At 52.8% G+C, this 25,524-nt stretch overlaps 1 protein-coding gene across 2 annotated transcripts in view; it reads left to right on the forward strand.

The window, feature by feature from the left end:
* Positions 1 to 25,524, forward strand: part of CDH23 (cadherin related 23) — a gene marked incomplete at its 5' end in the record, with an annotated part of 434,991 nt that overhangs the window by 42,354 nt on the left and 367,113 nt on the right. For both annotated transcript variants that reach the window (XM_082407240.1, XM_082407239.1), the window contains one exon: positions 419 to 496. In XM_082407240.1, coding sequence (XP_082263366.1) covers positions 419 to 496 — 78 coding nt within the window. The remainder of the gene's footprint in view (positions 1 to 418; positions 497 to 25,524) is intronic.

The raw sequence follows: 25,524 nt of genomic DNA on the forward strand, positions 1-25,524 counted from the left end.
GAAACAGGTGAAACTCATAATGTATTTGACTTAATCCAGTATAGCTACAATCTTATCATTTCCACGTCATCAATATAAAAGATGAATGAGATATTTCACACCCACTTTTTCGTACAACATCTTCAAAATCCTGTGTGTATTTTATACTTCAGCGCATCCTAGTGTGGACCAGGTCTCAATAGCCACACGTGGCTCGTGGCCTCACTGACCGAACGACCTGACAGCCTTCTGCCTGCCTACTGGCATTACTCCCCATTTGCCTCGAGGCAGAACAGCGAGCTGCCAAGGTCCTGGAAAGGTGGCTGCAGCACTGGATGCAGGTTCAGTGCCCACTGGAGCCCCTACTCTGTGCCCCTTGCAGAATGCATGGAGCTGGCATGAGGGTACTTGACTGATGCTCTTGTCCTCTAACTTCCAGGCCAGGTGAACCGACTGCCCTTCTTCACCAACCACTTCTTTGATACATACCTGCTGATCAGCGAGGATACGCCTGTGGGTGAGTTGGCGCAAGGGCTGGTGGGCAGGCCGGGTGGCGTGAGGTGGACTCCTTTCCCACAAGTGAAAGGGATCTTAGAGATTGAGCTGATCTTCCCCTGTTATTGGAAACTCTTCCATGGGGTCCCTGATGGGTGTTCGTGTGGCCTCTGCTTGGTTGCCTCCAAGGATGGGACACTCACTACTTTCTGTGGTGGCCTATTCCAAAAGAGAGGAGTTCTTAGTGTCAAAGAGTTTATCACATTGAGCCCAAGTTGCTTGACTTTCACTTCTGCACTAATTTTGTCCTACAAAATGGCTTGTTCCTCTTCCTTGTGAAAATTTGTAGATGAAAGCTCTCGTAGAGTTTGTTTTGTAGCCTTTTGTACTTTTCTGTGATTACTGAGTTTTCTGCACTGAGTATGCCTGTTGTTTTGTCATTAGAAAAAAAATTATCTAGGAAATGATCACGAGCATCCTGGTGCCCGCTTATCACCACCCGCCCGCAGCTTGAGTCACCTCATCACCCAGATCTATCCTCACGAGCCCCTCCCGAGGGCCTGGCTCCTACACCTGCAGCTGGAGGTCGGCACGCATAGTCCCATGGCCTTAGCTCAGCTCTAGGGACCCTAAAGCTTCTCAGGAAATGGGGTTGAATTGAACAAACCCATCTTGCAGCTGTGCTGATGGGAAGGCACTAGTTCTTGTGAGCACGCAGGAAAACAACGCCAGGAGGTGCCACTCACCTCCACCAGCACTCCCTCTTGTGTCCTCTCATTCTTGTCCGTGTCATTTTTGAGAAAGTGCTTGTAATCTGGGACTTCTTACACTCAGGTCTGCCTGCTTCATGGGTATCAGGGTGGGGCTGTGCGCCAGAAGCAGCATGCATCGGCAGCCAGCATGGTGCATCTTTCTGGAGCATCACTTATACTTGAAAGTGAAGCAGGATGGCTTGGAGAGGGGAGGGCTGTGAAGATACTTAACTAATAGGTCATTTAAAGCACTCTTTCATATGTGTAAAACCAAACATAGATGCAAAATCCTTCAAAGAAAATCTCTGCTTGAAGAGGGGAGCCTTAGTGGGCCCCAGACTCTGCCCTGCTGTTTGCAGGGGCACGCGAGAAGCCCCCTGCAGAGGTCTTTCCTTCCACTCTTCCTTTTGTTGTGGGTAGGTGCTGGGCACAGCAGGTGTTCTGACTATTGTGGGAATTGTCCCCATGGCCCAGTGACACTCTGTGTCTAGGGCTGTGGGGACCCACTGTGTAGAAAGTGACCACTCTTTTGACGATTAGCAGCCCCACGCATCAGCATTGTGAGGCTGGATTTGAGGATTGGTGTTTGGGCATCTGGGTGTTTGAAGTGTCCAGGAAGGAGGCAGATTGCCTCTCTGGAATCTTCTTCCAGAAGCTTAGCTCACCTTCTGAGGGGTGGAGAGGATGGCCGGCAGTCCCCTGGGGACCCTGCTGAGCTGGTTCCTCCCTTCTGAGTTGGGTCAGGGGGCGGTGTTTGTGGGCTCCTAGATTCTTCCTGGCTCCTCCGCAGGCCCAGACCTGGCGTGGGGCTGGCACGGAGCCAGCAGAGAGGGGCCCAGTGCCTGTGGATCCGTAAAAGATGAATGTTAGCAGCGTTTATCACCACTAGGGGTTCTGCTTTTTCCAGTTCATTCATCAGTTTATCAGATATAGATGGGGTGCCCCCTGTGCCAGGCCTGGGTGCTGTGGATTCAGAGAGGAATTCGACTGAGGGATAAAGAAGTCAGCGTCATGGGTAATAGAGGCTAGGTCGGCTGTCCGGTTCAGCCCCAGTGGGGATTGAAGGGGGATGAGTCGTGCCTCTGGGGGCAGGGCAGAGCAGCAGGAAGCAGGAGAGGTTAGGGGGAGGCGGTGGCCCTTGAGCAGAGTCCTGAACGGGTCCTTTCCATTGCTTCACACACTATTTCCTGTGGCTGCTTTTTATAAGCGTCTGTTTGAACCTCATCCTCCTGGAGGTTCCTTTGTGGTGGAGGCAATATATCTGGGACAGGCAGGCCCCTGAGGCAGAGGTGTGGCCAGCCACTCAGTGAGCAGGGCTGCTGGCAGGGAGAGGTGAAGCCCCCTCAGGTGAGCGGCGCCAGCCCCATCACCCCATCTGTGGCCCTGCCTTGCCCCTCTCCGCCCTGAGTGTGGGGTTCTCAGAGGCCTGTGCTGCAGGGAGGGTGACGGGGTTGGGTGGGGTGGCTATTGCTCGGCCAGTGCTGGTAGTGGTACGCCCTGGGCTGGACGCCCCCAGTGAGCCCTCCAGCAGGCCTTGCTCCAGTTACCTTTGGCTCTGGCTCTTGATTGTCTTTTGCAAACGCGGGCATCAACTGGCCTCCAGGAGTAACTCCCAGGACTCAGCCCCATTATGGCTGTGTTTGGCAGTCACAGCGGGGGTGTCCATCTGATGTAATGGGGGTTGATCCCTGGCTCTGGGAGGCCACAGGAATGAGAGAGGGTTCAGTGAGCTGGAAGACAGCTCTGCTCATCTGTCTGGGCAGGGGCCAGTGCTGAGCTGGACCGCACCCTCCTGGCCTCCTCCCTTCCTTTTGCATCAGGATGGGGCAGCACAGCTCTGCCCTGAAAGTCATGAGCCCAGTTTCTGTTCCTTGCTGTGTGGCGTTGGGCACAGTGCCTCACCTCTCTGGGCCTCTATCTCCCCATCTCACCAATGAGAGGGCATTGGAAAGATGGGCCCAGTGGCCTTGAGCTGGCGCAGTCCTGCTAGCCCAGGGTGTCACATCTCTGGGCCCTCAGATAACACAGCCCTGGAAACCTCCACTGAGTGCTGTCACCTACTTGCCCTGGGCCATTCAGAGGGTGCATATGGACTCACGTGGACAAAGCAGGGTGCAGACCTCTGACCAGCAGTGGCCAGGGTGAGGGTAAGGGTGGAAACAGCTTGTCAAGGAGACTGGCCCTTTGCCTGCCATGTGGAATGGGGTGGCCTAGAGACTTGAGTTTGAGGCTTGCCTCTCACTAACCCTTTGCTCTCTGAATCTCAGTGCTCCAAACTGTAAAATGGGATGGAATAGTCTCCCTTCTGGATTGCTGGGCTGTATACATACACTATAGTTAACTCCAAAGCTTCCACACCTAGAATGCTTTGTTGTTACACAAAAGAGAACTTATGTGTGTCCCAGGGATGGCTGGTTGGACTGTCCTGCCAGCCACGGGCTTGCAAGGGGGACAGACAAGCACATAGGTGAGCTGGGTCCAGTGGGGTGGTTGGTACCAGTGCCTAGAGCCAGAGACCAAACTAGTCTGAAAATGTCAGCTTACCAGAGGAGGAGGTCAGAGCTGTGGCAGAACAAACTTCCAGCTCTGGGACAGATTATCCGGCTTCTGCTTGGACCCTCTAATGAAGGGGAACTCATGATCTTACCAGGCTGCTCATTTCTGTGCTGTGGGGACAGTTCTGGGAATGAAAAAGTCTTCCTAATGTTACTATGAAACCTGTCCCTGCAACTACTACCCACTGAACCTAATTTTGACCACTGGAGCCTTACAGAATAATAATGATAACATAACATATGATATACTATATATATATATATAATATATATTATTATACTAACAATGTTTACTGAGTGCTTGAGGCAGTGTCTTAAGTGTTTTAATTCGTTTTTAAATTCCTTTTAAGAATGGAAGGTAGAGTTTGATTACAGGCTCTATCAGAATGTAGTTTCTGTGAGTGTGCTCTCCTGGGTTAGAGATTGGGACTTTCATTCACCCCAAACCTTCTGAGCCTTTCCATTTTTCATGCTCTTGCCGCAGTTTCTGACCGCGGGCCAGCGGCCACGTGCTGGGGAGCGGAATGGGAGGGCACGGCCCAGCCATCTGAAATCCCGTGCGGAGGCTGCATGTTCCATCTCTATCTCCTCCTATCTCAGCTTCCAATTCCCTCTGCGTGATGTTCTTTTTGTAGACCATCTCCCAGCTGGAAAAGACAGAAGCCAAATGAAGTCATTAAGTAGCTCTGCCTTCCCCTGGCCTGTTAACATCCAGGTCCCCCTTGTCCCTGTTTGTCTTCTCCAGACGTGAACCTCCGTCACTGGCAGCAGAGTCCGGCCTGGGCGGGGCAGAGCAAGAGCACAGTGAAGACTTGATGCCTGGTCAGGCTGGCTGGCATAGCCCAAACCTCGGCCCTGGCTGTCGGCAGCGAATGGCCTCATGTCACCTTTAGGATGAGGGACAGGGTGCAGGGATGCTGTCTCCGATCGCCCTCCCCAATCCACTCCAAACACTCCACCAATATTGCTCATGTCGAGATCACCGACCACCTCCCTGTGGCTAAAGCTGACCGTTAATCCTCAGGCCTTGTGGCCTTTCAGCAGTTATCTTTATTTCCTCCAGGACATCACCTCTGGCTGTGCTTTCTCAGTCTCCTTTGCCTGTTCCTCCACCTCTCCAGGACCTCTTGGCACTGGAGGGCCCCGGGGCCCAGCTCCTCTGTCTCTTCTCCATGCTCTCACTCCCGTGCCATGCCTAGTCTGGCAGCTCTGGGTACTACCTGTGTGCTGACAGCCCTGAGGCTTTTACCTTCTGCCTGGGCCTCCTCGCACCAGAGATTCTAGACTCATATACCACCTCTCCATCCATTTCCATGTGGATGTCTCAAGGGCTGTCAACCTCAGCCTAAAGCCGAACTCCCAACCTTCCCTGCAAACCCCTGCTTCCCTGCAGCCGTCCCCATCTCAGTTAGTTGCAACTCCATCCTTCCAGTTGCTCAGACTAGCAACTTGGGGTCTTCCCTGACTCTTCCCTTTCCCACCCCCCCCCCCCACCTCATATCCAGTTCATCAGGAAATCCTTTTGGCTTGATCTTCAAAATATTTCCAGAATCTTCTCACCGCTTCACCTCCTACCACCACAGGCCAAGTCTGGATTATCCCAACAGCTTCCCGATGGTCTCAGCAGTCCCCCTGCTCCCTCTGCCCTGCTGCAGCCTTTCTCACCCTCCCAGCCAAGTGGTCCTTTTCAACCTGAGACAGAGCCTGTCACAAGGTCAGCTCAAGTCCCTCCACCCACCTGGAATGTCAACCGTGTTCTTAAATGGCATCGAGGCTGTTTGCAGTCCAGACCCTGCTACCACTCAGACTTCACCTCCTTCCCCACACCCCCAGCTCGCTCCACTCCAGCCGCACCAGTCGCCCTGCAGTTCCTTGAGCATGAAAGACGAGTTCCTACCTCTTGCTCTTTGCGGTTGCTGCTCCTTTTGCCTGGAACGCGATGAACCTCCGTTGGTCAGTCAAGTCGGTTCACATGCCGCCACCTCTGTGTGGCCTTCCTGGCTTTCTCCAGGCGGGGTTCAAGGGCTGCTTCCTTTGCTTCCTCCTTCTCTATTAGTCCCAGTCGCACTGCTGTTATTACTCAGCTGCTCATCTGTCTCCCCTGTTGCCCTGTGAATGCTTCCAGGTGCCTGGGCCATCTCTGTGTCCCCTGGGCACCCCCCACTCCCTGTGCCTTGCTCATGCCTGGGGCTTGAGGTGCCTTGGGGGAGGAGTGAAGTCTGGAGTTTGTGAGTGCGGGGGGAACCTTCCAAGGCAGGGGCTGGGGCTGGCTCCATGCCGGCTCGCCATCCTTCTGGAGTCTCAGGCCAGGCGCCCCTTCCCCAGGGTGTCAGGAGTGAGGTGTTGGTGATGACAGGGATGGCTGCCCAGGGAGAGCGCCCAGGAGAGCATGTCTCCCAGATGGCACAGATGCTGTTTGTGCCTGCACTTGTGAATGGCAAAGCCCACACCGTGCGAGGGTCATGTTTTTAATCACCCCAGCTGCCTGCCCACCCCAGGCTGTATGTGGCATATTTGCTGGGGACGCTCGGGGCACCGAGCCCTGGCTGGCCTCCAGGGAGGGACACAGAAGCAGCAGCATGAAACCTGGTTTGGAGGCACCGAGCTGACTTAGGAGTTCTGAGGGGGTGGAGGGCATCTAGTCCGTCTACCTTGGCTGCCACCCCAGTCCTCACTCATCAGGTCCTGGAGGGGGACAGTGTCCCTTGGGGCTGGGTCCCAAGGTCACTCCTCCTATCCCAATTCTAAATATCCCCCATCCAAGGCCTCCCAAGTGCCTAGAGAAAGGAGTGAGAGCTCTTTATCATGGCCTGTCACCTACCACTCCTCACCTGCTCCCCATCGCGGGGACCCGCTCAGCACCCCAACACCTCACCTCTGTCTCATCGCCACACCCCCACCCGTGCTGTCCCTTCGGCAGGGAGTGCCCTTTCCACTTCCCTACCTGGTGAATCCCTACTCATCTTTCGAGGTGTAGCTCAGATGTCACCTGCCCTGGGAGGGGCCGTAGCCTCCGCCATCCCCCACCCTCTGTTTGCTTTGATTTCACCTCTATGAAAGCTCTTAGCAAGTCCTATCATGGTTATTTGTGTGTAACTCCCCATCGGCTGTTCATTTTTACTTATTATCTTAATTAATATCAACGTTACAATTAATTATCATTTTGGTATTTATGTATAATATAAGATTGTAGAGCGATACTATTAGCTAGCGTTTATTGACTGCCAGCCTCCGACCAGAGCCTCACAGTGAATCCCAGAGAAGTGGCGTCATGTCCACCATACAACCCAGCAAGCTGAGCCTCCTGGCACATGTCCTCTGTGCCAAGCACAGTGCTTGGTACAAAGTGGGCCTCAACAGTTGCTGGTCGGATGAGTAGAGGGATGAAGGAAGAATGAAAGGCTGAGTGGATGTTGAATGTCTTGCCGATTCCCCTCCCCTTGGCTCCTGGTCCCTCTATGTGTCGCCAAGGTGGGTGCTCATGGAGCCGACATCCCCAGGCAGACCCTCCCAGACCTCCAAAGCGTCTTGAGCCACAATTCAGGTGATAATGCCCACACTAATCACCTACACAGCTAAATTAGTCTTGTCAGGAGCCGTTAAGGCAGGAGCTCGGGATTCATTAGGATGCATCAGGCCCAGGCAGCGCCTGGCACCACTGCCAGACGGCTCTGATTAATTTCTCTGCAAACTCCATCAATGCCCAGCTGTTTCGTCTGGACCCAGCGAGAGCAATTTTCAGGTGGGCTGACCCGCATCGGCGGTCTCAGTAGACGGAGGAGCTGTGTGCCTGCGAGCACGCAGACGACTCCCCGCAGGGGCGGGTCCCGCTGGGCGCAGCGTGGGAGATGCGGGGGTGCTGACATGAACGGCGGGCGCATGGGCAGCACACGCTCAGGGATGGCATGACGTCCAGGCATGAGGCTCTGGAGCAGATATGAAGAGGGGAGGGTTAGAGGGGAATCTGGGAGGGGGTTGGGTCTCTCCTGGACCGTTCTCTGTACCTGGTGTCCCCTGGGAGGGGCTATTTATCCTACCCTGTATCCCTCTTCCCTTGTCTCAATAAAGGGAAGAAATCATCTCTCAGGAGAGGATGGAGAACCACAGGATGAGAATGATTTTTTCCTTAACCGAAGTGTTCCTTAGGACCACCACAGGGAAGAGGGGTTCATTGTCCCACAAAGCAGTTCCCTGGCAAGGGCTGGTGGCAAAACTACAGGAATTGAGGGACGTGGATATGAGGAGTCCAGTGGGGGTGGTTCCCAAACATCAGCTGGGTGTGTGCTCTGAGCATGGTTTGGGCTTTTCCGCCTGCCACCTGTACAGAGGCATTGTAGCTCAGTAACTAATAACAATACAGACAAAATTAGAGTGACTGAGACAATAATAAGTGCTAAGGAGAAATAACCATCTGTGGTTGAAGTTAAAGTCAGAGGTACACAGTGATAACAGCCTGTATTCCTCACCTTCACTTTTACCCCCCACCCAAGGATCCTCAGAGGGCCTGCAGTGAACAGCTAGGGCCTCCTATAGGACAATTTGATGATCACTAGTCAAACACTCCCACTTTACAGATGGGGAAACTGAGGCCCAAGTGGGGAGCTTGCCCAAGGGCCTTAGAGAGTTACTGTTGGATTCCTGCCCTAACTTCTCACACCATCTGCAAAAGAAATTCAAGAGGGCTCTGCCCATGCAGGTATGTGGTTCCTCTGGGCCTAGGGAAGAAGGGGCATCCTCCTGGGTTGGTGGGCTGTGAGCTTGGGACTTGATGTTTAGAGAAAGGGCTCCAGGTGTCTCAGAGCTGCCACAATCTGGGGTTGGAGTGCTTAGGGAGGGGAAGTGAGGGTAGCCCAGAGGCTTCCTAAAGCTGTCAGTACTGGGTGAGGTTTTGGAGGAAGGAGGTGATCTAGTATCTGTCCAGGTGATCAGATGCTGGGACCAGCTGGTCTGGGGCCCTGGCTTCCTGGTGACCTCACAGAGCAGGGATTTTACTCTTCCTTCTGGGAGGTGGGGGATGACTCACAGGACTTCTGGAAGGGCCTGGATGCCTCTGTGGCCTTGCTTCCTTTCTGCGTTTCTCCAGGTCAGCATCGGCCCTCAAAGGGGGTTATAGGACAGATTAGTACCCTTTTGGGGGGTGCTGGGCTGTAGCCTCTCCAAGAGGCCCCTGCCTGGGCACATCTGGAGCCTGTGGCAGCCCCAGCTGTGGACTGCCTCTCGATACATGGGTGGAGGTAGGGCGGGTGTTTTGGATGCGGCCATAATATCACTAGTGATAACGGTGATGTGCCACATGTCGTGCAGGCAGGCATTAATGGTCTGCACTGCACACCTGTGCCAGGCTGTGCTTGGGGGCAGTGTAGGGACACACACATTAAAGACAACTGGGAAAATGGCAACTATATTTACACACTTACTCTGTGTCTAGGTAAGCTCTTCATACACATTGCTTCACTGAATCCTTGCAGCAGACCGAGAAAGTGGGCTTTATAATCCCTATTTTACAGATGAGAAGGCAGAGGCTCAAAGAGAGTGAGTAATTTGCACAGGGTCACACAGCTTATATAGGATAGAAATGGGCCTGAACCCAGTGCTGCCTGACCCCAAAGCCTGTGCAACTTAACCACAACTTTGGGATTCTGTGTGTGGGTCATGGCTTTTAAGGAGCCCCGGTTTGGAGTGGAGAAGAGGATGTATGGTAAATGCCCAGCCCACCCCAGGCAAGTGGGAGGTGTGAGCTCCAGGGTGCTGCTAATGCTCAGGCGAGGAAGGACTTCATTCTGGGCGTGGAGAGGGGGAGGTTCATGGTGGAGGTGTCGCTGAGTGACTGGGTTTACACGCAGAAGCCACAGGAACAGCATTTCAGAAGGCCGTGGACCAGGCCCACCAGCAGTGGGGTAAGCAGCTTGTGTTGTGTCTTGGATGGCAGAAATAGGTTGTTGTAGTTAAAAAATAAAAATAATAGTAGTAATCATTAGTACTTGCGGTTTACTAGTTAGGTTACCTGAATGATCTCATTGAATCCTTACAGCGATGATGGGAAGTCTGCTCTATCATGGTCCCCATATTACAGGCTCAGAGAGCTCAATCAAGCTGCCCAAGCGCCCACGGGATCTGAATCCCAAGAATTCAGTCTTCAACATCCACACTCTTACTACCCCACTCCGCCACCCCTCAGGATTTTTGAGGGCCTTTCCTCAATCTGTCACCCAGGAAAGGGTCTCAGTGACCAAGGGTGCACACCAGCGAGGAGCTGGATGAAGGGGCAGCTTCTCCCAGAGAAGGGAGAGTGGCCAGCACAGCTTGGTCTGGGAGCACAGGCCCTGGACTCGGGCAGGAGCCTAGGTCCCAGGACTGACTCTGCTCCCATGCAGCTGTGTGAGCTTGGGCAAGTCGATTTCCCTGTTCGGGCCTTGCTTCCCCAGTTATTCCGAATATGCTAGTGCTTGCTGGACATACTGTGCAGAGTTGTAAATATTGCTGAGAAATGACTGGGGAAATAGATGAGAGTGTGAGATTAACCAGGTTGCTTGCTCCTGGGCCCACGACCTTTTCCGGTGATCAGCAGTTAAGGAGGTGGGGGCTTCAGCCAGCTGTGCTGTGGCCAGGCAGCAGGCACCCCCTTTAGGGGGGCTGGGGGGCTGGCAGATGAGCCTGGCTCAGCTGTGTCATTGGGCGAGGATGTGCTGAGCTTGCAGCCAGCCAGGAACACTTGGGCTCTCTGGGAACCAGCCGAAGGTGTGATTTACAAGAGCTGAAAATCGTCCAGCTGGCTGGGGAGACGGTGGCAGGCAGAGCCGACTTTGAACTTGTCATCACTCCCCTCACCCTGACTGTTCTTTACACGGCTCAGGGGACCTGTGAGCCTGACTGTCCAGCTACAACTTAGTCCGGAATAGGAGATCAAGTCTCTGTGTCAGCCCTGGACTTGGGTTTGGACACAGGAAAGTTGTCCTTTGGTGTAAGGATCTCCCTGACAGTCCCCTCATCTGGGTGCCATCCCCTTCCTCCTCTCCCCCATCCGGGCACAGGGCACCAAGCACTGGCAGGAGAGGCACAAGGCCTGGGTTCTAATCCCAGCTGTACCTCTTGTTAACTCTGTAACCACAGGCAAGTCCCTTAGCCTCTCTGAGCCTCTTTTGTCCTCCTCTGGAAATGGGGCTGATCATACTTGCCCAGCTGACTTCACAGGAAGCTTTAAGAAAGAGCTTTGAAAACTAAATTGCCATGTAAATGTTGTTTTTATTGAGGTATTTGTCTTGAAGTGCCTCCTCTTCCAAGAAGCCCTGCATTGCATCTGGAACAAGTGTGGACTGTTATCACCGGCTACTTAAATCTCTCTACGCCTCAGTTTACTTGGTTGGAAAATGGGGGTGATGGTCACACAGTGTATACTCATAGGCTTAAATAAGTTAATTAACCTTGGACATTAAGAAATGTGGTTGGCACTAATATATGCTAACCATTTTTGTTGTCATTGACTAGTGTTTTTCCCAACTAGGAGAGAAGTAGCTTGGGGACAAGAACGATACCCTTAAGTGGCCAAAGCCCACTGTGCCCAACACATAAATATTTGGTGTGGTTTATGTGTTACTCTTCCAAGGGCATTTTCGCTTTGCAGGTGGGAGAGGCCCAGAGGTCCCGGGTCCCACCTCCCAGCCTGACCAGGCATGCACTCGGCACAGCTGTCTGCCAACAGGTAGTGCAGGCACAGGGTGGGCCCTTGCAGCGGTGGGCGCTCCCCATCTCATCGGCTAGTGAGCACACCTTCCTGCTCATGGGCTGTCTGCCAACAGGTAGTGCAGGCACAGGGTGGGCCCTTGCAGCGGTGGGCGCTCCCCATCTCATCGGCTAGTGAGCACACCTTCCTGCTCATGGGCTGTCTGCCTCCTCCCGATGCTCCTTCGGTCCCCCTGTGCCCAGAGTTCCCTGCAGTCAGCCTGTCCCTCTTCACATGACGCTGTCCAGGGTCTGAAGACAGAAGCCTGCCCCTGAATGTGCTCTGTTTTACTCTGGAGGTCCCGGCTCCTGTAGTCAGCCCTCAGACTCAGGACAGACTTTCCCACCTGCTCACTCCTGGTCACCCTCCTATGTGCCACGTGCTGTGCCCAAGGGTTTTGCATGCCTTGCTCATTTAATCCTCACAGCTCCCTATGAAGGAGGTGGTTATTCAGCGCATTTTACAGATGAGGAAACTGAGGCTTAGAGAGATTGTCACCTGCCCAAGTCATTAAGTGAGCTGGATTCAAGCCCAGGTCTTTCTCCCTCCACAACCAGAACTCTAGCCTCTTTGCAGGTGGGTAGATCAGGGTAAGCGAAGAGGAGAACCTTCTAGCCCTGGGGTAGAACAAAGGCCTCTCCCACCATCTGTGGTCTCTCTTCAGCTTCCTCACTCTGCCCTCATACTACAGTGGATGGAGGGGATGAGAGCCTCAAAATCTTGTCCCCTCTGGCCCCTTCCCTTGAGTGAGGGGGTCTTCCTTGGCCACCTCTCTCTGTCCCCACATCCTGGTGTCATGGCACTGCCCATGGGCCCTCCTTTCCTGGGCTCTCTTGGCAGCAGGAGTGTGTGCGATGGCAGCCCTAGCACTTCCTAGGATTGATTTGGCCTTTGGAAGGATAATTCAAGATGAATATGCTGGCGTCCAACCGGAGTGAGATGGAGGGATTATTGAGTGTTGAAGCTGCTTCGCTGCATCAGCTGCTTTATGAGCTCTCCAGAGAACCCTATGCCAGGGATAACTCAGCCCTGACGGGCAGGGAGGCAGCGTTTGGGTGAGCAGTGCCGGTGGGGCCCAAGCACCCCACTGGCCCCACCTGGGTACCAAGAAGCGGCTTCCAGCTTCATTGCAGTGCAGGTCATTGTTCCTCCCCCTTTGTTCATCCTGTGCTGCCCCAGAATGTGGGGTGAGGGCAGTGGTACCCGCCTGCTGGTTCCTCTGTGGCCTCTGGCTCCAGGCTGCCTGGGACAGTGCAGGTAGAATGGAGGTGAGTGGACCAGAGCCTGTGGACAGATCTCATTGATTTCTGGCAGACTGTTACCCCTGGGGGCAACCCAGTCCCATTGCCAGGGACACTGTCTCTGCAGGCTGGCAGATGCCCTGGCAGATCAACACGGTCCGTAGTTGGGGACTCAGTGAACTACTGGGGACGTGCTTGCTGTTAACACACAAGGGCGTGAGGTTTGGGGAGCAAAGCTCCCTGTGGGGCCCTTGCAGCTCAACTCACCCCCGTCACCCCAGGCATTTGTCCTGATCAACCACCCTGGCAGCCCCTCGGTGTTCTAGGGGACCGGCTAGGGTGAAGCCAGGGTATAGACTGGGTTGTGAGCTCTTTGAGGGCAGGGACCGTGTCTTAAAGCTTGTTAGGTGGGGTCATTGGAATGTGCAGGAGGCTGGCAATGAGCACCGATGGTCTCCTTCCTCAGTGTCCCCTGTGGAGCCTGACACAGGGAATGATGGCACATGGGCGGCACTCGTTCTGTGTGTAATGACTTAAGTGTCTATCCCAGCCCAAGAGCACATTCACCCCTGGGCTGCGACACCCTTAGGTTGGGAAAACCTTTTCTGAGGAAGAGGCGTCCAGGAGAGGAAGTGACAGGAAGACTCGCTGAACACACGAGGGGCAGCTGGGGGACAGGTGGTGGGCGCTTCCCCCCGGCAGGGGTCCAGAGAGATAATTAACCGTTCTTGCCCTGGGGGTGGGGGTATTCTGGTGCCGGCAACAGCATTCTGTCTCTTTTAACACAGCCCCTATCTCTTCCTCGGTCCTCCCTCTTCTCTGTGCCCAGTCACAAGATGGGATTCGCAGTGTGATGGCAGCGTCTTGGGACAAAAACAATTTACAGTCCCTGTGTCAGGTTCCCATGCACCTGACCCTCAAGACAGCCCATAGGGCCACTTCTGCCCCCGCTTCATAGATGAGGAAAAGTCTGTGACTTGTCCAAAGTGGAAGGGCCCATTAAACGTTAGCACCAAGGTTTGAACTGGATGGTCTGGCCCCCAGCCGGGGCTTATGGTTACAGTGCCGGGCTCCATCCCCACTATTTGCCCTTGAGTAAACCACAGCTCTTCAGACCTCAGCTCCCCAACTTTGTCAGCTGAGGCTAACAGGCCCCTCCCATTTGCATTCTTTCCCTCCCACTAGTAGTTCAAAACCCCCTGAGGGACTTGTTACAACACAAGTTGCTGGCCACACCCTCTGAGTTTCTGATTCAGTAGGTCTGGCTTGGGGCCCAACAATTTGCATTTCCAGCAAGTTCTTAGGTGATGCTGCAGCAGGTCTGGGGACCACACTTTGCGACCGCTCCCCTTCCTGTGTTGCTTCCCAGCCTCTGGAATTGGCTCTGGAGTCTATTGTGAATCCTCCGTCATCCAGGCCAGCTCAGGCCCGCAGCCCTGGTAGCGGCTGCCCTGTGGGCCTCGTGTTGGGCTCTCTGGACCCGCCTCTTGCCTGCCTGACCGTCTTGCAGGTCCCCTGCCTGAGACACCGCCAGTGTTCTCTACACCTCAGCTGTGGCTCATCAACGGATAACGGATGTGTGAATTAGGAGGGGGTCTGCAGGGGTGGGGAGGCACAGCAGAGCCGAGATGCCCACGATGCTGAGATGCCCTCAGCCCCCGCCTCTTGTGTTTACACAGAGTGGCCGCGCAGCAGCGACATAATTACTCCTGACGGCCTTCATTAAAAGCTCTGGAGCAATTTACAGTCAATTAAGGAGAAAGGAACTGCTTCGTCCTTAGGTGCCCCCCACTACCACCTGCTTGGGAAGGAGTCCTGCCCAAGGAGACGTGGATCTGGTTCAGGGGCAGGGTATGTTTCAGGGTCTGTGCAGGGAGGAGGAGGGGGGTGGCTTCTGAAGCCAGTGAACCTGCTGTCCTACAGTCTAGCCATCCATCACCAGCTCCTGGCTGAGCACTCCCAGCATAGTGTGAGAGGCCATGAGCTGTGGAGGAGGGAGCTCTGAGGCTTGGCTCTGCCTCCGCACATGCTGAGGCCTCGGGCAGATCCTTCAGCCCTGGGAACCTCAGTTTTCTCATCTATAAAATGGGGCTGGCCTCATGCACTTTGCAGAGCTATTGTGATTGTTGAATGAAATAATGAATGTGGTGAGCACAGGGCCTGGCCCCCACCAGGAGCACAGTGGCAGGGATGGTCATTCCTGTCCCACTTGGGGACCTGCCCCTGCTTGCACAGGTGCTTTCAGAAAGCAAAAGGCTGTTCAGATGTTGACAGTCTGAGGTGCCCCCGAGCCTGGCTCAGTTCCTGTCGTCACTCTCTGGACACAGGAAACCAGAAGACACAGGTGGGGCGTGGACCTGTGGCACCTGCCCTTCTGGGTGAGACCTCTGAACTTAGAAAGCCTCGGATCTAAGGGGGAACACTTCCTCTTTTGCCTAAAGGCCAACTTAGGAAAATTAAAATGTTTACCGGCTGCATTTCACTCCATCTAAAATAAAAATAGCTTCATCGAGGGCCATGGGTGAAGGTGGGGGAGGAGAATGAATATTTTTACAACTTAGAATACCTACTTTATTGACTAGAAACATGTCAATGAGAAAAGTGGTACTGCTTTTTGGCTCCAAAAATATAAATATAACTGAGTCTATTTGAGAAGTGGCAATAAAGAGGCTGCATTCTGAAATTAGACCAGGGACTGCACTGAGAAGACAGGCTGCCTGGGAGGCTGGGTGATTGTCCCTGCTCCAGCCTGGTGCCCTCATTTGGTGAGATGACATATGGGCTGTGACATAGGACATGTGACATATGCCCAGCACTAAGCTTGGCACACCATCAAGCTGCTTAATCCCAGCCTGCGTGCACCCGGATGGCAAGAAGTGTTGTCTTTTCCTTCCCAGTTATTTTCTGTGCAGTTGATGCCATTAAAAGAATAATGAGGGCTGAGGACAGGGTCACCCTCCCTCCTTGCCTCCCTTCGCCATTCCTCAGCCTCTCTTCTGGGCTCTGGGAGAGATGGGTGAGTAGTGGGGAAGGCAGGGTGGACGGTGGAGGCGATTAGCGTTCTCTTACTGGCCGGCTCTTTTGCCAGAGTTTTCTCGTCCATAAATCAGGATGTTGACTCTCTCGTGACAAAGCATCAGTGGTTGTAAAGTCCCCAGGGTGTCTGAGAGCCAGGCTCCTTGAGGTCAAGGCGTCTTTGTGCTAGAACTGCTCTGTTTTGTTGAAGTTTTTTTGTTGGAGTTCCTCATTTTCTGCCCCTTTGTTTCGGCCAGGGCAGTGTCCTGCCGTCAACAGGTCAAACCCCAAGCCTGCTGGGGTTTCTTACATTGGCCGCTTTCTTATGAGGAAAGTGTAGATGTCGTCCACCCACTACCCTATCTTTGGAGGCCTTGTTAGAATATTTAATTTCACCAACACATGTAGTACTTATTCTGTGTCAGTAACTGCTGTAAGGTCCTTTAAATCCTTATAGCAGCCCTGTGAGGAAGGGTTACTATCATTTCTATTTTATAGATAGATGGGGAAACTGAGGCAAACAGTTGCAGTGACTTGCCCAAGATCATATAGCTGGTAGGTCGGGGGTGGAGCTGGGATTTGAACTTGGATGGTCCCGCCCTAGCAACTGACCTCTTAACCAGTGTGTTCTGCTACCTCCGAAGAATAGTAATGACAATAGTAATAACAGCTGTTATTTATTGAGTACCTACGAGACACTTTGTACACATTATTGCATCAAATCTTTATGAAAACCTGTCAGGGGGTTATTTATGTCTCTGTGTGGCAGATAAGGAAACTGAAGCTTGGAGAAAACAGTTAAAGTGCCGTGCTCCCAGAACTAGTAAACAGTGGAGTCAAGGCTGAAATCCGGGGCAGCCTCTTTGTGAATCCCTGACTGCAGGGTTTTAGACGATTGTCAAATGGTCATTCTCCCAGTCCGTCCTGCCGCATCTCCTGTATGCTCTGGCTCCAGAGAAGAGGAGACCCACCAGTGATCTGTGATGAGGACTTGTCTCATCCAGAAGCAATTCCACCCAGCCCCACTGTGCCAGAGCCTGGGCAAACGGTTCACCTTTACACTTCTGGGTGATGCTAAATGAGAAATAGGGGTCAGGGATGGAGGGAGCAGAGGGGGATGATAGTGCAGGGTAGCAGAACCTCTTGTGGACCATTGATTGCTGACCCTGGTCATGTGTCCCATGTGCCCCTCCCTGGCGGCAGCTAGATGTCCTGACTAGTTAAACTGAAAACTAACGGTAGGAAAGTAAAGTTAAAGTTGAACACTCCCGAGTTCAAATCTCCTTCTCTCCTGTCCTTCTGACCAAGTCCCATCGAGTTAATAAAAGCTGTCCTTTATGGAGGGCCAACTAGGGGCCAAGACTTTATATGCAATATCTCATTCAATCCACACAACAACCTAGGACGAGGATACTATACTCATATCTCCATTCCTGTCAGTATGAAATTCTTGAAGCACGTGGAAAAGTATAATGCTGCATTGTCCGAAATGTAGCAGCCACTCGCCACACGTGGCTATTTAAATGTACATTAATTACAATGAAATAAAAATATAGAACTCAGTTTCTCTTTCACCCTGGCCATGTTTCAAGTGTTCAGTAGTTGCACTATGGAGTGGCTGCTGTCTGGGACAGCACAGACGATGTTTTCATTTTCCCTGCACATTGGGTTGGACGGCGCTGGTACACAGTATCTTTGTTCTTCAAATGCGCAACTGAACCTCAGCACCCTGCCCATAGCCACTCAGCTGGGGACAGGTGGCTCCCTGAGAAAACACCTGGGCTCTTTACCAGTGTTCTCCGTGCCTGGCCCTGAGGACAAAGAACCTGCTCTCCAGGTGGCAGCTAGAACGCTTCAGGGACAAAGAGCCAGCGTGACCTACTCGAGGTCGAGAGGCTGGAGTCGATGGAGTAATAGAAACCGGGGGCTCTAAATCATCGAGTGCCACCCAGCTCCCCGGACCCCAGCCGGGCCAGCTCAGAGCCGGGGCCCTGGAGGCCAGAGGCAGCCCTGCTGGTTATGATTTTTTACAGCTGTTTACCTGACATTGTTCCATCCAGGAATGAAATAACTCTCCCCACGGCCGCTATGAATTCTTTGCTTCCCTGGGAAAAAAAGCAGCCCCTGTGATTGGAACATTGTCTGCAGTCCTGTCAGGTAGCCGGCAGTGAATGACAGGTGAGAGAGAGCAAATGGTGAAAGCCATTACCCTCTTACTTCAGTGGACTCGGGGAAATAGTCATAAATTAGTGCTCTGTGCCGAACGAGGGGAGAAGGAAAAACACAGAAAATAAAGAAAAAACTCCTCCCTGAGAAAGTCGTAATTTTCCTCCCGAGGGTGGGGGAATAGGACGTTCAGAAGGTAACGTCTCAAAAGAGCCTGCTCGGCACCCCGGCCTTTGCCCACTGACGAGACAGAGTATGGGGGCTGTGTGTGTGTGTGTGTGTGCGCGCGTGCACGTGTGTGTGTGTGTGTGTGTGTGCGCACGCACACACACCCATGGGGTCACAGGCCACCTTGGGAGGCTGCTCTTTATTATGAAGTCAGCATCTGGGGAAGAGCAAAAGGGCAGCCGGGGAGCCCTTGTGGGGCGGCATGCACTCTGACGTTGTTATTACTTAAAGGACATTGACTCTTTTTCCTTTGTGGGGGGATGGTAGGAGGAGGGGTGAGGAGGGGCTGGCACAAGGCAGAATGGCTGAGCGAGCCCCTTTGGAGACCCGAGAGAGGATCCCTGGGATTGGGGTTGCTGGGAACAGCTATCTAATTCCAGAGAGTTAAGCTGACAAACCTAAGTGTGAACTCGACTAAGAACATTTTGTGGGTGGATAATGTACACCAGTGGTTCTTAGACTTCAGTATGCCTCAGAATACTCTGGAAGCCTTGATAAAACAAACTGCTGGGCCCTGATCCCAGGGTTTCTGATTCAGCAGGTCTGGGATAGGGCGAGAATTTGCATTTCTCACCTGCTTCCAGGTGACGTTGTTGCTGCTGGTCTGGGGAGCACACTTTGAGGACCACTGATGCACGCCTTCAACAGAGTCCTTTCATGAATCCCCGGTACCCTGCCCCACAATGTCTCCTCAGCACCCACCGGGTGCTGGAGCGGCTCAGCAGGTCCAGTGGCCCTGGCCTCCTATGGTTTCCACTGGGGTGGGAGAGTCAGACACTTCTCAGCTGACCATGACCAGCCAGGCTGGACATGGGTAGTAATGAGGGGCAAGCTGAGAGGGATGGGGTGAGCACAGGAGAGAGTCACTCCCTAGGGAAGGGTCCTGACATTGCAGTCAGACAGACCCCCAAATCTCTGCGGGACATCTCTGTGAATGCCCCTGGCGCACTGGAACCAGGGTCCTCGCTGGTCTTTCCTAAGGATTCAGGAGCGAATGCGTGTCAGGGGCTCAGTGTGCAGCACAGGCACTTGGATGAACACTGTTGGGTCAGGTCTCCGGCAGGAGGGGCGTTGACAGGGGTCTTGGTGGATGCTGGGCAGAGCCTCACCAGGCAGAAGTGCAGAGGAAAGACAAGGACTCAGAGGCAGGGGCTGCTTGGGGCCTGTTGCAGGGCCCAGTGACCCCTCACTGCCCCCTTGCAGACAAGCTCCACCTGGGCTGTCACTCGACCGTCAGGCAGCGGTGGCCACTCCTCCTTGGGGCCTCTGGACTTGTTTCCACGCCACCTGTTTCTCATGAAGCACCTTGGCTTCAGCCACTAGTTCTGTATTCATCCTTCCACCTCCCAGAAGGGCTGCCCTGGACAGAGGGACCGTGAGTCCATCATCCTGGTCCCTCTTCTCCCGGCTCAGAGTTGGACCCGGTTATTAAGCTCTCTGCTGTATCCTCACATGTGTCCCTTTTTCTTTACCTTCTTTTGTCTCCTGCTTCTCCTCTGCCACTGCTCCCCTTTCTTCTCCAGATGTCCTTGCCTTTCCCTGGACCTTGTCTCCCTGGCCCCCAGGACCTTTTGGTGGCACCAGGGGAAAGGGGGTCTGTTGTGGTCCAGACAGGTGCTGTGCTGTAAGAACAACATCCTCCGCGCCCAGAGGCGTTCATCCCGCCCCTGCAGGCAGGCCAGGCCCAAGGCAGAGGACTCCCTCCCTCCTCCCTCCTCCCTCCTCCCTCCTCTATCTTTCATCCTCCATCTTTTATCCAACAAATGTCATGAGCGGAGCTCTGTCCTTGGCACTAAGGGAGTTTTAAGTTTATAGTTAATAGTAAAAGGAGTTTTCAGTCTAGTGGGAGCCACTGCCAACCGCCTGCATACAAAGATTTAAATAGCCCCAGAGCTCAGTAACCAAGAGGGTCTGTCAGGAGAGTCTACGATGAGGTCTAAAATAAATGGCAGCTACAATGAAGACATCCAGAGAGAGGGCTCATCACTGACACAGAGTAATAATAACGATCATGATAAGAAACAGTTCTTGAGTACCTACTATGGGATGGCACTCTTCTTTTTTTTTTTTTTATTGGAATATAATTGCTTTACAATGGTGTGTTAGTTTCTGCTTTATAACAAAGTGAATCAGCTATACATACACATATATCCCCATATCTCTTCCCTCTTGCGTCTCCCTCCCTCCCACCGTCCCTAAGGATGGCACTCTTCTGAGACATTATGTCTGTTAACCTGTTCATTCTCACGACTCCCTGTGTACAAGCCAGGAGACCGAAGCGCAGTGACGTACGCCCCTGCCCAGGGTTGCCTAGGCGGGAGGTGGGGCTGGCACATGGTTAGCGTTCACTGAGTGTTGTCTTAATGAATGGACAGGGAGGTATTTAGGGCAGGTTTCTCCAGGGGGAGGTGGAAGGTCAGCCTTGCTGCCCCTCTCCCTCCAGGGCCACCCATTCCACCCTGCAGCTAGAGCTGTCATTTTAAAGCACAAATCAGCATGACCCTTCTCTGTTTACCACCCTCCCTGGGTTTTCCCTCTAGTTGGACTAAACCCAGACTGCTTCCTTGGCCTGCAGAGCTCTATGGCCTGGCCCCTGCCTTCCTCCGACTTCCTTTCCTATCACCCTCCTCCTGGCTCACTCTGTTCCAGCCACATGACTTGCCTTTGGTCTTTGAATGAGCCAAGCATATTCCCGACTCAGGGCCTTTGCACTTATTCTTCCCTCTGCCTAAGACACCCTTCCCTGAGTCTTTGCAGATAGTTTGCAAAACTGGGACCTCCTCATCACTCATTTCTCTGGGAAGCCTTTCCTGACCACCCTCTCTAATGTAGGCCAGCCCTTTCTCCAGCCCCTCATTCTCCCATCACCCTGCTTTGTTTACTTCTTAACACTTCACATCTGGAAGTCTCCATTGCTTCTGTGTTTATTGTCTGTCTCCTACCCTCCCTACCCGCACATCTGGCTCCATGAGAGTGGCGACTTTGTCTTTCAGTGCTGTGTCTGGTGCCTAGCTGAGGGCTTGGCACACAATGAACCTTCAGTAGATATGGAATGAATGAATGAATGAATGAATGAATGTCAGAGTGGATAGATCTTTAGGTTGGAGAAGAAAGGACAGCATTTGAGTGGACGGATACTATAAGCAGAGTCAGAGAGTGGTTTTGTGTGCCCAGGGGAGAGTGGGTCAGGTGGTCTGGCTTTAGGGGAGGGCTTGAGGAAGGGGGTCATGGCAGAAAACATGGTATGAGAAGACAGGATCCCAGGCTTCCCTGGTGGCGCAGTGGTTAAGAATCCGCCTGCCAAGGCAGGGGACACGGGTTCGAGCCCTGGTTGGGGAATATCCCACATGCCGCGGAGCAACTAAGCCCGTGCACCACGACTACTGAGCCTGTGCTCTAGAGCCCGCGAGCCTCAACTACTGAAGCCCGCGAGCCACAACTACTGAAGCCTGGGAGCCACAGTTACTGAAGCCCACGCGCCTGGAGCCCGTGCTCGGCAACAAGAGAAGCCACCGCAATGAGAAGCACATGAACCACAACCAAGGGTAGCCCCCGCTCGCTGCAACTAGAGAACGCCCACGCGCAGCAACGAAGACCCAATGCAGCCAAAAATAAATAAAATTTAATTAATTAATTTAAAAAAAGAAAAAAGAACGAAAAGACCAGGATCCCAGCATGGGGGCCCTGAGGCCGAATCCTCATGACCTGGACTTGAGCCTAGGTGATGGTGAGCCGTAGCCAGTCTCGAGCATGGTAGATGCAGGGTCTTTGAAGCATTGCTCTCATGGGGTCACTCCTCAGTTCAAAAACCTTCAGTGGCTCCCGCTGCCCACACATCCATCCCAGGCTCCTTGGTCTACCAGACCAGGCCATCTGTGGTTACCTTCACTACCCTTCCAGTCAGTGTGGATACTTGACTCCCCTGGAGAGATCTGTGCTGCATTCCCCACACTTTCTCTGGACTGTTGTGTTGCACAACTCCAGGGACGTCGTTTGTGCACCTGGCTGGATGGCATTGCCCTGCACTTTTCAGCTCTGCCTTCTGCCCAGCTCTGTCATCCCTGCCATGGCCCCCTCTGCAAAATCCTCTCTGCTCCACAGCTGGCCATAGTCTCTGTCACCTCTGGTTTCTGGGAACTCTCCATTTGTATGATTCCCACACCCTCCCTGTTTAAGATGATTTGGGCCCCTCTTACCTGGAGCACTGGTTCTGTAGCACACAAGCCTCCCATACAGTCACCCCACACTTCTGTAGGAGCTGGAGGGAGGGTGGGGTGGGGAGATGACATGCTCTCACCCTCCACTCCCCGCCTCTCCCAGAGCTCCTCCCACACACAGCCTTCGCCGCGTCCGCCTCTGCCTTCAGGACACTGTCTCCCCTCGCTCAGGTGCTCAGGACTTGTCTTTCTCCTAGGCTCCTTCTCTGTGGGCCCGAGGAAGGCTCAGCAGACCCCTGGCCCCCCAGGAGCCCCAAAGCAGGGCTCACGTCCCTTCCATCCTAAAACACAGCCCTTCTGGACCCTGAAGCTCCCTCCACCAACTTTCCTTTCTTTCCCATTCAAGTTTCTTTTAAAAAACAAACTTATCTACAGCGTTATTGAGGTATAATTGACATATGAAAAACGACAACATTTAAAGTGTATAATTGAAAAAAAAGTGTATAATGGATTCATTTTGAGATATGTGTATACTGTACCCTTGAAACCATTACCACAGTCAGGATACTGAACTTATCCATCACCCCCCAAAAGTTTTCTTGTGCCCCTTTGTAATCCTTCCTTCTGCCATTCCCACCTTCCCTCCCCAGATAACCACTGATCTACTTTCTGTCTCTGTAGATTAGTTTGCTTTTTCCAGAACTTTATGTAAATGGAATAATACTGTATGAACTCTTTTTGTCTGTCTGCCTTCACTCAGCATAATTATTTTGAGATCCACTTCATATTGTTGCTTTGTAACTGTTCATCCCTCTTTGTTGTTGAGTTGTATTCCAAAGACAGGCCACAATTTCTTTATTCATTCACCTATTGATGGACATTTGGCTTGTTTCCAGTGTATGGCCATTCCAAATAAGACTGCCATGAAACTCATGTACTTTGTATGGACATATACTTTTATTTCTCTTGGGAAAGTATCTAGGAGTGGGATTGCTGAGTCATATGTGTATGTTTAACCTCCTAACAAACTGCCGGACTGTTTTACAAAGTGGTTGTACCATTTCACATTCCTACTCAGCTGCTCCACTCACCACACTCACCAGCGCTTGGCACGGGAGGTCTATTTTTTTTTAATTATGGAAATTATATATATATATATATATATATATATATATATATTATATATATATGGCATAAAATTTACCATTTCAACTATTTTTAAGTGTACAGTTCGGTGGCATTAAGTATATTCCCAATGTTGTGCAACCATCACCATTCTTTCCAGAACATTTTCATTGTCCCACACAGAAATTCTGTACCCATTAAACAATAACTCCATTCTTCCCTCCTCCAAACTCTGGTAGCTCAATGATGGGAGGTATTTTTAATTTTAGTCATTCTGTTAGGTGTGTGTGGTATCTCATTGTGGTTTTAATTTGCATTTCCCTAATGACTAATGATGTTGAGCATCTTTTCATGTGCCGATTTGCCATCCTTATATCTACTCTGGTGAAGTGGCTAGTCAAATCATTTGACCATTGTTGAAAAACAAGTTGTTTTCTTGTTATTGAATTTTGAGAGTTCTTTATATATTCTGGATAGGAGTCCTTTATTAGTTGGATGATTTGCCAATACTTTCACTCAATCTGTGGCTTGTCTGTTCACTCTTTTAAGCAGGGTCTTTTGAAGAACAAAAGTTTTACATATATGCAACCAGGCTTCTTGACGGGTGGTCTGCACTCACTCACTGGCTGTCTCTTGACCTCGGTCTCCTGTTTACTCCTGACCCTCCTGCCTGGCTCCTGCCCCGACATTGCACTGACACACTTCACACTAAGGCCGGCTGGTGGGGCAGTTTTCAGACCTCACCTCCCAGACTCCCTACTGTGTTTGACCTTGCAGCTCCTGTGACCTGATTCACTGTCCCCCAGGTGCCCTCCTGCTCCTCTCCTGCCTCTGTGACTGCTCCTTGGTCTCCTTCTCCCACTGAGCAGTGCTTCCCAGGAAATGCCCTCTGCCCCCTTTACATGCTCCCCATGATGGGATCTCCCCCTCCATTCGTCCCCTGACCACCCCAAGCCAGTGATGCCCAGGTCCCTGTCCCCCACCCAGCCCCCTCCCCAGCTCAGGACACATGGCCCCAGCTGTTCCCTGGCAGGTGCACTAGGAGGGCCAGAGGCACCTCTGCTGTCATGCGCTTCGTGCCTTGCTGTTTCCTGCCTTAGTGCCTGGTTTGTACACTTCCTGCTGCCTCAGATGCCCTTCTTGAGTTTCCTTTCCTCTTTCCTTTCCTTCACCCATCTCACACCATCTCTATTCCAGGAAGCCTTCCTGGAATTCCTTCCTCAGGTGTCTGTCCTCTGGCCTCTCATGGCCTGTGATATGGCCTTGCACCTCTTACATTACGTGGAAGTGATCTGTTTATGTGTTTATTTCCTTCACTGGGTGGTAATTGCTTTGAGGGCCAATATGACTTCTAATCCGTGCTCATATGCCCTACATCCACAGGTGTGCCTGGAATGGATTTGGTGCTCAGTAAATGATGGGTAATTAAATTTCAGGACTAGACCCTGGGTCAGTCCTGAGCTTATTTATCCTCAGATCCATTCTTGGCCTCTTCAGCTCTGCCCTCAATCACAGGGAGCTGACACCGTAGGCTGCCTTTCCTGGGTCCGCTGGCTTCCATCTGGGCTTAGCCCCGGCAGGAGACTGGACAGCGGGAGGAAGGGTGTCCACTGCTTGGGTGGTGACTCCAGCTCCCACCAGGTGACCATGGCCCCTCGGCTTTGGAAACACCTGTTCCTCCCTTGTCCCTGCCGCGCAGAGCCGGCAGGGGTGGCTTCCTGGTGCTGCTGATCTCTGGGTCACTGGGCCATCCCCGCTTGGCCTCTCAACTCCTCCGTCCATCACCTGTGTGACTGATTCCCTGCACTGGATCCCCTCTCTGCTCCACACTAACAGTGCTTCTCTCTTCTTGGTTGGACCCTCTCAGGCTGTCAGGGACGTGAGGGCAGGGGCCCCTCTACTGGTACCAAGGACCGGCCTGGGATCATTGGTCCCAGGAAAGTACGGTAAATGGCAGGCATGCAGGCCCAGGCCCCAGCTTACTCTGCCCTCAGCCTTTGGCCCTGAAAGTCCTGCCAGGTACTCCACAGCTAAGCCGGGCCTGCGTCCTTGCACTGGCGTCACCGAGGGAGCGGCTGAGGGTGGGCAGCT

The sequence above is a fragment of the Balaenoptera borealis genome (assembly GCF_965194805.1).
Source record: "Balaenoptera borealis genome assembly, chromosome: 10".
Taxonomy (NCBI): domain Eukaryota; kingdom Metazoa; phylum Chordata; class Mammalia; order Artiodactyla; family Balaenopteridae; genus Balaenoptera; species Balaenoptera borealis.